This window comes from Meriones unguiculatus, chromosome 7 (assembly GCF_030254825.1).
Source record: "Meriones unguiculatus strain TT.TT164.6M chromosome 7, Bangor_MerUng_6.1, whole genome shotgun sequence".
NCBI classification, from domain to species: domain Eukaryota; kingdom Metazoa; phylum Chordata; class Mammalia; order Rodentia; family Muridae; genus Meriones; species Meriones unguiculatus.
In genome coordinates, this window is record NC_083355.1 from 20,942,601 (window position 1) to 20,957,425 (window position 14,825).

Below are 14,825 nucleotides of genomic sequence, written 5' to 3' on the forward strand. Positions count from 1 at the left end.
AAAAGTAAATCAATAGTTACATTAACACCTCTGCCTCCCAAGTGCTGGGTTTAAAGGCGTTCGCCTTTTCTGTCCTCAATTCTTTTTTTTTTTTTTTTTTGCTTTTTGAAATAGGGTTTCTCTGTGTAACCTGTCTGTCCTGGACACGCTTTGGAGACCAGACTGATCTCGAACTCAAAGGGATCCGCCTGCCTCTGCCTCCAGGCTCCAAAGCCATTTTTAAATTAATTTAATTTTTTTATTAATTACAATTTGTTAACTCCAAAGCCATTTTTTTAAAACATATAAACTGGACATGGTGGCACGTGCCTTTAATGCCAGCAGAGGCAGAGACAAGGTAGTTCTCTGTCCTGGTCTACAGAGCGAGTTCAAAAACAAACAAACAAAAATTTTGCGCGTGTACTTGCGTGGTAGTGACGATACACTCCAAAGCAATTGAAAGTACAAAATTCTTCAAGCACGGAGCTGAGTTTTTCTGGGTACAGTTCCGCACTTGCCTCGCTAGGGGGCGCAAGCATGGCGGAAGCGCGCAGGCGCAGCTCTGCCCAGCGCGCACTATTTAATCCCAGAATGCCTCTGTGTCGCACCGGAGTTGCCGCACCGTTCGGAAGCTGAGGGGCCCGGTGCGGCGACGTCAAGATGGCGGCGGCGGTTGCGGCGGCGGCGGCGGCGGCAGCCGCGGCTGCGTCTCTTCAGGTGCTGGAGATGGAGAGCATGGAGACTGCCGCCGCCGGTTCCGCGGGCCTGGCCGCTGAGGTCCGAGGCAGTGGCACCGTAGACTTCGGGGCTGGGCCCGGGATCTCCTCCATGGAGGCGAGCGGGGGCGATCCGGGCCCAGAGGCCGAGGACTTCGAGTGCAGCACTCACTGCTCCGAGCTGTCCTGGCGGCAGAACGAGCAGCGGCGTCAAGGCCTGTTCTGCGACATCACCCTGTGCTTTGGCGGCGCCGGAGGTCGCGAGTTCCGTGCCCACCGCTCGGTGCTGGCCGCCGCTACCGAGTACTTCACGCCCTTGCTCTCGGGCCAGTTTTCCGAGTCGCGCTCAGGCCGGGTGGAGATGCGCAAGTGGAGCTCGGAGCCGGGACCCGAACCTGACACGGTGGAAGCCGTTATCGAGTACATGTACACCGGGCGCATCCGAGTGAGCACCGGCAGCGTGCACGAGGTGCTAGAGCTGGCTGACAGGTAAGACCGTGGGGGTTGAGCGAGGGTTGGGGGCCCGCGGCCCTCCTTATGCCACCGCGCCTGGCACTGAGGATGCCCCTGCGAGTCCAGCTTGTGCGCATTGCACCCGGGAGCGCAGATTCCAGGTGTAGGGACAAAGGCAGTGAAAAAACTGCTTGTAGTGTGTGGCCCCTATGGTGACATTAAAAACAGAGGCTAGCTGCGGAATGGAGGAGGTGACATTTAAACCGTCCTCGAAATGGCAAATTGGCAGTGCAGTAGGGGTTGGGTGCACGTTACAGGCTTCCTCAAGGCCCTCAAGTCAAGATCCAGCTGGGCTTAGAGAAAGGACTTTAAAAAGAAAATCCGGTGAGCCTGTGTCTGCTTGATGAAGGGGAGGAGGGTGTGCATTGGGAAAAGGGTCGGATTTTACCGGGTGGGATGGATGGGAAGCTGGGTAGAGGGATGGCCTGCTCTAAATATCTCGAAGGGTTTCCTCAGCTATTGTGGGAAATGGATTGTAGGGAGATAGAGTGGACGCCCCCCCGGGGTCGGGTTGGAGACAGATGGATACCGTTTGTAGGGATACCGTTACCAATCCTTTAACGCACACCTCTTGAGCAACAGACACTGAACTCGATAAGGTGCTTGGGATCCAGCAGTGATCAAAACGCTTGAAAATCCCTTTCCTCATCGAACTCACGTTGCTTAACACTGATTATATAGCCTGTTGAGTGATTGTTACAGCTGTGATGCAAACTGAAATGTGCGCTGAAGGCCCTGATGGAGAAGAGGGGTTTTGTTGTTGTTATGGTTGCTTTGTTTGTTATGCTTTTGTTTTTGAGACAGGGTCTCACTATGTAGTCCTGGCTGTCCTGCCGGGCTGAGAGGAGCTATTTTTAAATTGGGTGGAGAGAGAATGTTCAGAAGACGTAGTAGAGGGATTGTAGGTGGCAAGGGAGTGTGTTTCAGGTAGGGGATAGAGGACAGCGTTGGTTATACATAGCTGGATGGAGGAACAAAAGCACCAGAGTGGTGGTAAGAATGGATTTCCCTAGAGCAGTGATTCTAAATTTTCCTTACGCTGTGATCCTTTAATACAGCTCCTCATGTTGTGATGACCCCAACCATAAAATTATTTCATTGTTACTTCATAACTGTAATTTTGCTACTGTTACGAATCATAATGTAAATATCTGACATGCATGCTGTGTGATACAAAAACCCTGTGAAAAGCATCACCTAACCCAGGTCTTTTAGAACTGCTGCTTTGGGCCTTACGGGCCTGTAAAAGGAGCTGAACTTTTAAAAATCAAAGGGGTTGAAAACTGATGCTCTTTTATTTGATAAATCAGTATTGAAATAAGGATAGGACAGTGGGGAGGGTGCAGCAAGAGCTGTAGCCAGAGACTAGTTTTATTTTTATTTTTATTTTTTTATTTTTATTTTTTGGTTTTTAGAGATAAGTTTTCTCTGTGTAGCCCTGGCTGTCTTGGAACTCACAATGTAGACCAGGCTGGCCTTGAACTCAGAGATCTACCTGCCTTTGCCTCCCAAGTGCTTTGATTAAAGGCATACACCACCATGCCCAGCTCAGAGACTAGCTGAAATTGCTGCTTTGGTTGTAGAGGCTTGGATTCAGAAGGAAGCTGGGTGTGATAGTACATTCTTGTAACCACTGCCTTTGGAGAGAGTGCAGAGACAGGCTGATCTCTGCAGTTCATTGGCCAGATAATTCATTCCAGATAATTAAAAAAAAATTTTTTTTAGATGAAAAAAGGTGGAGCTCAATCAAGGAAAGACAGCTAATGTCAAAGCCTTGTACCTCTGCTTACATTCATACCCACATACACAAAAGATGCAGAAAATAAAGAGCAGATACCAGAAGAAGGTCAGTGTACTTGGTCAAGATGTCTGGATAGGCTGTTAGATTGGAGAACACTGGGTCTCCAGTCAAGTTATGAAGGAAATCACAAGGAGAAACAATGTAACAAATAAGATAGTTCCAGGGGCTGGAGAGATAGCTAATCTTCCAGAGGAAGGGTGTTCAATTCCCAGAACCCACATGGTGGTTTACAACCATCTATAACTCCAGTTTGGGGGTAAAACTCCTGATGTTTTCAGTAGATACACATGTGGAGCACATACATTCATGCAGGCAAAAGAGTTAAACATAAAATCTTTTTTTTGTTTGTTTTTGTTTTTTGAGGCAGGGTTTCTCTGTAGCCCTGGCCGTCGATCTGTAGACCAGGCTGGCCTCTAACCCAAATCGGAGCACCTTTAAGTATGTTTGTTTGTTTGTTTGTTTAAATAGGGGTATCTTCAAACACTGAGATTACTATAAGTCTTTATACTGGAAAAAAGAGCCAGGCATAGTGACACATTCCTGTAACCCCAGCTCTTGGGAAGCTGAGCCAGGAGGAGCAGTTCTAGGTCTGCCTGGGTTACACAGAGAAATCCTGTCTAAAACCAAAAAGGGAGCACAACTTTAATCCCAGCACTTGGGAGACAGGTCAGTTGATCTCTGTGATTTCAAAGATAGCTAGAGGAGCAGGAGAGATGGCTCAGAGGTTAGAGCACTGACTGCTCTTCCTGAGGACCCATGTTCGAAAAAATTGCCAGGCATGGTGGTGCACACCTGTAAAGCCACCACTTTTGGAGGTAGGAGGTGGGCGTATCTCTATGAGTTCGAGGTCGGCCTGGTTTACAAATTGAGCCAAGGCTACACAGAGAAACTCTGTCTTGGAAAATAAAATCAAGGACAGCCAGAGCTGTATAGGGAGACCCAGTCTCAAAGCAAAAAACCAAAAGGTTGAGCATTAGATGGAGGTAGAGATACGTGTCCTGCAGATTGGGGGAAACTAGCATATAATTTATAATTACAGCCATGGAACAGATTAAATGCATATAAATACATATACTAAAGAATACATAAAAAATGAATAAGGGAAAAGGGGCCAGGCAGGGGATTTTCTACATTATTAAAGAATCTAGCAGAGTGAACTGATACAATGGAAGCCTAAAAAGGGAGTGGAGTCTAGCTGTCAGATGATTGATCAGTGGAGGTTGGTGATGAGTTAAGTATTTCTGTACATTGAGTTAAGTATTTCCATTAAGAGGACTGGGTTTGAGATACAGTACCTACTTCGTTTCCTCTAATGAGGAACATATTTCCTTGCTGAAGATAATGATTCTGTGGAGGAGGAGAAACCGATACTGTAAGAGCAGAGGAATGGACACAGGAGTAGGTTTTGAAATCAAGGAAGGTCAGAATCCGTATTAAAATTAAATACTGAAGTTGGACGTGGTGGCACACACCTGTGATCCCAGCACTTGGGGGAGTCAGAGGCAGGTGGAGCTCTGTGAGTCTGAGGCCAGCCTGGTCTAGAAAGCGAATCCAAGATAGCCAAGGCTACACAAAGAAACCCTGCCTTGAAAAAAATGAAACCAACCAAACAAAAAGAACATTAGAGATTGAGTGTTGTATATCTGTAATTTCAGCACTTGGAAGGCCCAGGCAGGAGATTTAGACCAGTCTGAACTATTTAGTGAGACCCTTTCTCAAAAATAATAAACATTGGATGCTGGCTGAGCTGGTTTATGTTTTTAATCTCACTACTCAGGAAGCAGCAGCAGGTAGTCTTGAGTTTGAATCCAGCCATGGCTACAATAGAGAGACCCTGTCTCAAAACAAACAAAAACCATAGGTCAACTGAGAAAGAAAATACTGGGTCTAACTGCAGGTGAATTAGTTGGTGGAAAGATAAAGCCCCTACCCACCTGATTGCTTCTCTTTTCTCAAGTACAAGACTGGCTCCTCAGGATAGGGTAGAATGGGTATAGGACTGGGAAAGGAAGTTTGTTGAATGAAAAACTGAAAGGAAGAGCTATCGTGTTTGTGTCTGTCTGATTTTTTTTTTTTTTCCTAATGGAGGAGTGAGGGGTGAAGAAATGAGAAAATAGTTATTCTAGGCAGTTTACTTAAAACTCTTAACTTCTAAGCCGGCATGGTGGCGCACACCTTTAATCCCAAATGCACAAGGAGGCAGAGGCAGGTGGATCACTATGAGTTCTAGGCCAGCCTTGTCTACAAAGTGAGTCCAGGACAGGCAAGGCCACACAGAGAAACCCTGCCGTGAAAAACCAAACAAACAGAAAATACTCTCTACATTGTAGTGGTGTGTGCCTTTAAATCTTTGCTCTTGGGACAGGCTATCTCCTTGACTTCAAGGCCAGCTAGGGCTACACAGAGAAGCTCTGTCTCAAAAATACAAAAAAAACTAAAATAAAACATAACTTTTCTCTTTCACAGAGTCTATTCTAAGTGTTCTGTATTGGTCAGGCTTAATCTAATGAGTTCTGAGGCAGGATTATTTTCTTTCTCTGTCCGCATACACTGTCTGTGATCCAGCTCTGCATGATGCTTGGATTAGAAATGGTAGGAAGAGCAGAGCCTCACTGTAATCGCAGCTACTCAGGAGGCTGAGGCAGAAGGATCACAGGTTAGAGACCAACCTGTGCAACTTAGTTCCAGCCTCAAAAAAAGAAGGTTGGAGGGAGGAGCTGTATAGTAGAGCACCTGCCTATTGCCTATGAGGCCCCAGTACCGTGAGAAACATGAATGGATGTGCCCAGCACAGTGCTCCTTACACAACAATGCCTAGTGTATAATAGCTATTGTTTTCATAGAGTAATGTTTCCCCAAGCCTGTCTTAAGGGAATTTGCCTCAGAATTACCTGCTAAACATAGATGTTCAAGGAAGCCTGGGACTCAGGTGGCCCTGGCACCCAGACTTGTCTGGGATCCTCTATACTCTAGAGTCTAGAACTTTCACTAGCCACATCTCTTGTCTTTGTTTTATCTCTAAGGTTGAAATGTTTCTTTAAGAGTTGAGAGAGCTTGTCTTAATTCATCTGTATTTGTAAGTAAGTAGTTATTAAACACAGTAACCATAATAAACCATTATTGAGTGGAAATGGGCCTGTCATTATGACAACATTCTTAGATTGTAAGGTTCTTCTCAGTTAAAGGATCTTTCTCTTTTACACCATGGTCTCAGATTGACCACCTGGCTAAGTGGTGATCAATCATAAATCAGATTTATGATTTGGGCCAACATTGTTGTATTTTGTTTTAACTTAAATTAATTTCAGTGAGTGAGGCAGTGTTCTGTTAATATACCAAGCTTTCCTTCCTCCCTCCCTTCCTTTCTTCATTCCTTTATTTTCTTTCTTTTTTTCCCCCCTGTTTTAGATAGACCGTCCTATATATGTGTTTTTTGTTATATTTCTGTTTTGTTTCCTGGCTTCAGATATTTGAGTTTATCTTGTCTTCCTTGCTTTAATGATGACCACCCTTAGAGTAAAGACTGAAGATCTCTGACTCAGTCTAGGCTGCTGTTATTTCTGATATCTGACCAAGCAGAACTTCAAGGACATTATAGTTCCTGCCTGCCTCTAGACTGGATAAAGCCTCTTTACCAAGACCCTTTCCTAATTAAGAACACAAAGCTTGGAAGTAGCACTGTGTGCCTTAAATTCTTAGGTGATGGAAGCAGGAGGGTCATCCTTAGCTACATAGTGTGTTAGAGACCAGCCTGAGCTACTTGAGACCCTGTCTCAAAACCAAAACAAAGCGGATAGATAGATAATCTGAGAGGTCCAATTACTGCAAAGGAATTAGAAAGAATGTCAGAAATGTATTTGGATTGTCATTTGTCCTTGTTGTATACTCATGTCTCTAATTCTATTTTTTTTTTTTAATGTATTATTGTGTGTCTGTGACATATGGTTGCCACAGTGCACATCTGGAAGTAAGAGGAAAACTTTGGGACATGAATTTTCCTTTCTCCCTCTACGTGTGTTCTAGGGCTTGGTCTCTAGGTTTACTCCAGCAAGTGTCTTTACTTACTGAGCCATCTCCATTGTGGGACCAATCCCAAACCCTTCTTCCTGAAAAGTAGACTTTCCAGCATAATAGTTGCTAATGGGGGTCGGGGGGAGGTGTTCATTTTCCAGGCATTGTATTTATGAGATTAATCCTACCATTTCAGTTTGTATAATTCAGCTATATCTACAGTGCAACCATTTAAAATAAGTACGTTCTAAAATTAACCTTTTCTCTTTTTTTCCTGATTCTAGATTCTTATTAATTCGTTTAAAAGAATTTTGTGGAGAATTTCTCAAGAAAAAACTTCATCTCTCAAATTGTGTGGCCATTCATAGTTTAGCCCACATGTACACCCTGAGCCAGCTTGCTCTGAAAGCTGCAGATATGATACGTAGAAATTTCTACAAAGTCATTCAGGATGAAGAATTTTATACCTTACCTTTCCATCTCATTCGAGACTGGCTTTCAGACTTGGAAATTACCGTAGATTCTGAAGAGGTTCTTTTTGAAACTGTTTTGAAGTGGGTTCAGAGAAATGCTGAAGAGAGAGAGAGATACTTTGAAGAACTTTTTAAATTGCTCAGGTTGTCCCAGATGAAACCCACCTACCTTACACGGCATGTCAAACCAGAGCGGCTAGTGGCCAGTAACGAAGTTTGTGTCAAGCTGGTGGCTGATGCCGTGGAGAGGCATGCTCTCAGAGCAGAGAATATGCAGTCTGGCACACTCCAACATCCTGCTTCACATGTCTCACTGTTACCTCGCTATGGACAAAACATGGACGTAATCATGGTTATTGGAGGTGTGTCAGAAGGAGGAGACTATTTAAGTGAATGTGTGGGGTATTTTGTTGATGAGGATCGATGGGTGAATCTGCCCCACATTCATAATCACCTTGATGGGCATGCTGTCGCAGTCACAGAGTCCTACGTGTACGTTGCTGGCTCAATGGAACCAGGGTTTGCTAAAACTGTGGAAAGGTACAACCCAAACTTGAATACATGGGAACACGTTTGTAGTCTGATGACAAGAAAGCATTCTTTTGGGCTAACAGAAGTCAAAGGGAAGCTGTATAGCATTGGCGGACATGGCAATTTTAGCCCTGGCTTTAAAGATGTGACGGTTTACAATCCTGAGCTTGATAAATGGTACAACTTAGAATCAGCACCAAAGATTCTTCGAGATGTCAAAGCACTAGCCATCGAAGACCGGTTTGTGTACATTGCTGCCCGTACTCCTGTGGACCGGGACACTGAGGATGGGTTGAAGGCTGTAATTACTTGCTATGATACAGAGACTCGACAGTGGCAAGATGTGGAATCGTTACCACTTATTGACAATTACTGTTTTTTCCAGATGTCTGTGGTCAATTCAAACTTTTATCAGACAGCATCATGCTGTCCCAAGAGTTATTCTTTAGAAAACGAAGAGGCAGTAAGAAAAATTGCCGGTCAGGTATCTGATGAGATTCTTGAAAGCTTGCCTCCAGAAGTCCTAAGCATTGAGGGAGCAGCCATTTGCTATTACAAAGATGACGTCTTCATTATTGGAGGCTGGAAAAACAGTGATGATATTGACAAGCAGTACCGGAAGGAGGCCTACCGATACTGCGCTGAGAGAAAGAGGTGGATGCTCCTTCCTCCCATGCCTCAGCCCCGCTGTAGGGCCACTGCTTGCCACGTCAGGATCCCCTACCGGTACTTGCATGGCACGCAGAGATACCCCATGCCCCAAAACCTAATGTGGCAGAAGGACCGCATCAGACAGATGCAAGAGATACATCGCCATGCCCTGAATATGCGGAGAGTGCCAAGTTCCCAGATTGAATGCTGAGCTTGCCAACCTGCGCAGCTGAAAACTGTTCTCCTATTCCGTGAGGCTGGACGGGCCTGGACTGTTAGTTGGAAAGTATGTCAATAACTTATTTTCTACTTGGACTTAATATTACTCTATATAAAGGAAGGGTAGTTAAAAGACAAATAGGACACTCAGCTCAATGTGTTAATTTTTGTTAGCTTGCAGTCCTGTCTTTGGTTTGTGTTTGTGTCCTGATAAATAAGATCTTATTAAACAGAAGTGAGGAAAAGCAGGTCTAGTTACTTGGCCTTTTTTCTGCCAACAACTATGACTCCTTTGTATTGGGGATTTATATTTGGGGCTTAACGATAAGCACCAGTGTTATTTGCACATTTTACTTTGATATTCCTTTTTTATGGATTGTTTTCAACAATATTATTTTATGCGTTAAGTTCTCATCTGCAAGAGGCATGTGCAATAGTGAGGCTGGATCTGAAGGTAAAAGCACAATGTTTCAGTGCGACTGATCTCAGAATGTTAGCACTGATGATGTTTTGCTGTGTTTATCTACAAATGCTGTTTTTGTTTATTGGAAAGGGTGACCAATGAGAAGTTTGATTGGCACAAAGTCTGGTGTGTTTTGTTTCTTCCACAGCTATTTACAGACTTGAAGCCATCATTCCGAGATGGTAGTTGGGAAGGTGTTAATGTTTAGATGGTTGACGAGAGAGGAAGTCACACAGATGGTGTTTGTTTCTGAGAGAGGAAAGGTGCTCAGTGTAGCTGAGCAAGCAAGTGAACAAACATTTGAAACACTTTGAGGAGTTGTCACTGTGTTGATGAGGATGCAGTGGGCGTGACAATCAACACACGATGCCTTCAGTGCATTTTTTGCTCCACTGAATAGTCTATAGGCTCTTCATCAGTTCTTTCAGCAAGAAACTTTAAAAATGCCAAGGAAGTCACAGTTTAGAAAATCCTGCTAAGAGAAGCCATGTTATTTCTGGCCCCTGATTGCCATATTGCTTTACCCAATTTCCCTAGACTTTTATTGGAACTTAGAGCCCAGAATACCAAATCTGAGTACATACTTTTGGTTTTTGAAAGTTTAAGGATTTGACATAACACATTTAATGAGACACTGTCAACATGTTGCATAGTTTAGTGACTGTCATCTTTCACAAAAGGTTTTTAATGTTTTTGAGATGAGATCTTGCTATGTAGACTTGTTGGTCTGGAGCTTGATAGGTAGAGCAGGCTTGGCTCATACATAGATCCTGAGGAATAAGCTTCCCAGGACCAAGAATCAGTTCCAGCAGCAGTGGCCTCTACCCCCTCTGTTATCAGTTTTCTCTGGTTTTGTTGAGCTTCTGTGACAATCATATGGTACATTTACATTCCTCTAATTTTTCACGTTTTTAGCATTTCTTGAGCTGTTATTTTAGAGCGTTCATAGTCATAATCTGTAATTCTCAGTTGCGTTAGGCATATTGTTGAGTCCCATTCTCTCTCAGTGTCTACATATTCTTCATTTTTGTGTATGCTGTTGGGGGATTCGCCATTCTCTTTTGAGTGTCTTCTGAGTCTTGTGTAGGTTGTCATACTGCTTTTGCAATTTTCGGTAATTAATTTCTGCTCAGTACATTGAAATTTTTGTTCATATGTAGATACTTGGAATATATAGTTTCCCATTTTTCTGTAAGAATCTGGATCTAATTTGTCCTTAAGTTTCTGAACTCCCTTGTATGGGGCTCTCTCAGCCTTAAGCTTTTGTGGGTAATCTTGATCTTGAAGTGTTGTACAGCTTCTCTTTATGAATCCTGTAGTTCTATGACTGTTTCAAATTTAATTAATAGATGTATCAAAGAAACATCATTTCTCTTTTGTTTTTGTTTTAATGCAAATCTCAAGTTATAGAGATCTTCCCTCTCACTTTGTATGATCTAACCTGTATTCTTGCTAGTTTAATTTTGTGTCCCTTTTTATTTTTATTTTTTATCTTTTGAGACAAAGTCTATGTAGTCTTGGGTGGCCTGGAACTCACAGAAATCCACCTGCCTCTGCCCAGGATTAAAGGCATGTCCCACCATGCTGGGCTTGATGGCTCTTTAGAACACTAATTTCATTTTCCACTCACAGTTTGTTTTATAAGTAGTTCATGGTGTCTAGTTTGTCTTTCATGTCAATTGACCATTTCCAGGACCTTTAGAAATATAGTGTGTCCTTGGGTATTGGTTCAGATGATTAGGTCATTGGGGTCTTCCTAAACTATGAGCTCTCTTTACTTGCACCATAGCACCAGTAATGGGCCTGGTCTTTTCCAAAACTCTGTACTCAGTCTCTGGAAGAGCAGTTTGTTATTTTCTTTTATATTCAAGGCAGAACCTTTAATCAGTTCCTCACTTCCTGTATTTTTAGCGTGGTCAGCAGCAGCATTGCCACTGGGTCCTCTGGCACTTGTAATTTAGATAGTCGTTCCTTCCAACCTAAAGACAGACACTCACTCCCATCACATCTTTTCTAAACACTGTTACGCTGGATTGGCTTCGAGAGTATGTGAATATTCTTCATATTCAGAAAGGATTTCCACAGTGACTTAATGTTGACAAGTCAACAGCATAATGGCAGTGCAAAGACCTCTTGCTTAACTTGATTCATAACTGCATGCATGAAGCTGCGCTGACCTGTTTATCAGTTGCTTGTACGTAGCATCCTTTAGGAAAAGTTCAGCTATCGTTTTCACTGACAACCAGTGAAATGCTGCTTTTGTTGCCTGCTTCAGTATTCACTTCATATTCAAGGGTTTTACAGATTGGAGAACACCCGTGCCTTGAACACCCGTACTATTTGGGTTAGCGCTGCTCTCTAGCAGAACAAAGGCTCATTCCCTTCTTGAGCTGTTGGTCTTCATCAGACCTGTGCAGTCACCATTTCTGGAAGGTCATACCACATAAGCAATATATAGAGCGGTTGGGAATGTGGGTAATCCTCAAAAAGCTGCATCACTGAAAAAGTCTTGTCCTGTCATAGACTTTGACCTCATGGAAGTTGTTACATCAGGGACTACCCATTTTTCTGACTGTCTACACACTCCTGAGCTTAATACAACTTAGCATTCAGGCTAAATCGTCCAACACTCAGTTAACATAGAAGACTCCTGTTCAAGGGACTGGAGAGCTGGATCAGCAGTTCAGAAACTTGCTGTGTTGTGTTCCCAGCACCCACTGTATGCAGCTCACAGCCTCTGCCCCCATGGGCACCTACACTCACATGGACATCCATGCATGCAGACACACACCAATACACAATTTAAATTTTTCAAAAAGGCTCTTGTTGAGCACGGCAGTGTTCACCTGTAATCCCAGCATTTGGGATGCAAAAGCAAGATCAGTTCTTGCCTGAGGCCAGCCTAGTTAGCATACATAGTGAAAGCTGTCTCAGACCAACCAACAGGAGTGTGACTAATAATAACACATAAGTAATATAAAATGATGACTCCTGATGGTTTGTACGGTAACACACACACCCTTTTTTTTTTCCTTTAAGAATATCTTTACCTTCTCAGAAATTCTGGAATATTATTCTGAAAAAGTTTGAATACTGTGCCTCCCCACTTCCATTAGAGTTAAATTTATTATATGATAAAGTATCAGAAGCTTTGGCTCTTTACTGTAACACTAAATGCTCTTAGAATCCATATTGATAATTTTCCTGTTTCTGTTAGTGTCCTTGCCTATGGTTACCATTTAACTCAGACTGGAGGGATTGTAGGAAACTGCAAGCCCCTTTCCACAAAGATTCTGTTATCTTCCCCCTCTGCTCTAACTTTTTCTCGGCCTCATTCTTTGGGTTGTCTTCTGGTTGGTTGGTTTTGCAGTGCTGGGAACTGGACAGGGGCCTTGCACATGCTAGGCAGACACCCTGCCAACTGAGTTGCTTCTCCAGCCCTCTCTGCAGTCGTCTCAGTAACACAAGCTTTTGGATTCTGAGAAGCACTCCTTCCTTAGTTGGAAGAGATCTGTGCAGCTAAGAGTTTTTGAAGCTCACTGAAGGTAGCTTGCCTTTCTGTCTGTACAAGCAAATCACTCAGTATTTCATCAGGATGCTAGCTTTCTCCAGGAGAATGTCATGTGTTTTGATTTTGGCGGTTTGGGTCCCAGAATTGTATTTTGGGACAGTCACCACCAAGTTGTTAATAGGGCCATCTTTTTTTTTTTTTTTTTTTTCCATTTTATGGTAGACAGTGTAACTGCTAAGATTTAGGTGTAATCTGGTTTTGAAATTTGATTGAAACTAGTCTTTTGTTTCTTTGACTCAGCAGGCAGCCTAGGCCCTAGCTGAATGAAGGGTAAGTCCTTCCTTGCATGATGGTGTGCAGGTTTTCCCCGACTACTGAGTTTCTTCTAATTTTCATGTGAATTCGCGTGTGTGGCTTCACCACCATAACCTGTGTCTCCTAAATATTCTAACTAACTTATCAGGAAGGAAAGAAACCAGATTTGCTTAAATCTGTTCAAGGCTGACATTCTGAAGTTTTAAGCTGGATATAACATTACTTGTAATGATAATTGTGTGGGAAAGAATTTTTTTTTAATGGAAACAGTTAAACACATAGTTTTTAAAATGCTTAAATGTGTTCAGGTGAACCTTTGTTTTGCTGCAAAGAGAGGACTGGATTATACCAAACAATAAGGATGGCCAGTCTGCCAGTCCAGCGCCTTGAGTAGGCACCTGCACACCATACAGGGGCCGTTCCCACCTACCTTTAAACTAAGAATGTCAGTCGTGAGTTAGTGTTTAAGCGATCATCACTTGCAGCCGTTTGCATGATTATGATTAGTCTCATGTATCCTGATAGCTTGTTTTTTCTCTGCCCGTTCAAAATAACATTTTTGCCAAGAGCACCTAAAATTTAACCGATATCAGTCTTGTTTTGATTTCCTGGTCATGTGTAGTATTCCTGGGACCAAAATTTCTTTTAAACTACCGAGCTTTGAAAATACAGACTCTCAATATGCAAAGCCGGAGAGAGAGCACTTTTGTGTTTTGATCCTGTCTCAGCTGGTAGGCGGGATCTTGTGCACACTTTTTCCCTCTTGGACTGCAGCATGTAGTGTGTTTGAAATACTTCCTTTTCTGCTTCATGATTCTAGAGGCAACACTATAAGTAGACTGGGGCTGTGTTACATATTTTAGCTACTCTGTCTAATAAAGTATACAGGACCTCTTTTTGGTACCTTTCTCCAGCTAAGCTTATGTGCAAAGGGCATATTAGTTACATTTCATGTCCTTGAACATATACAGTATGTGAAAAAAATATTCTTCCTACACTAGAAAAATACGGTGCTTCAACCCTAGAATATCTGAACAACGATTCAGTCTGTTCTCAGCCCTCTTTTTGGCACAGCTCATCACTCTGTTACTTTCTTGAGAAAAGTCCATTTTGTTGTTAGCACTTACAGCATATGTTCTGGTCTTGAAAACCAAACAGTTATTGACGTTTATAACACAACAATAGTAAATTTACAGAGTAGTCGTTTGCTGCAAGGACTTTACTTATCCAAATTACTGCTCATGCGACCCTCCCAGAGCTTAGCTTACTGTGTGACCCTTGCTGCGAGTGGGGTGCCTTGAAGCACTTGTTGATCACTTACCCCTCCTGCTTTCTGCACTTGGGAAAAACAGTGCTTGCGAGGTGTTTTTACCACCTGTGGGCTGGGGCTTGTTGTGTTATTTGTAAAATAAGTGTTTAGATTATAAACATTTCGGGGCTAGTGGTACCCAGGCCCCTATTGCAAGATATACTCTCATTTATCTCCCTTCAGGTTAGAGGAAATGTAGTATTCAGAACACTTGCAGATATTATGTTTATGTTCCTAAAGCTATCTTGCTCATGTTCAAGTTACTAATTGTCTAAACGTAAGTTTCAATAAACGTATTTCTTTAGAATTGCTTTTGCACTGTGTGGTTCTTTT

At 42.9% G+C, this 14,825-nt stretch overlaps 1 protein-coding gene across 1 annotated transcript; it reads left to right on the top strand.

Moving 5' to 3' along the window:
• The first annotated feature begins 561 nt into the window (after nucleotides 1–561).
• Nucleotides 562–14,799, top strand: Klhl11 (kelch like family member 11). Its single transcript, XM_021660730.2, has 2 exons — nucleotides 562–1,184; nucleotides 7,305–14,799. The coding sequence occupies exons 1-2, from the start codon at nucleotides 640–642 to the stop codon at nucleotides 8,884–8,886; spliced, it is 2,127 nt and encodes a 708-aa protein (XP_021516405.1). The 5' UTR covers nucleotides 562–639; the 3' UTR covers nucleotides 8,887–14,799.
• Nucleotides 14,800–14,825: the final 26 nt, after the last annotated feature.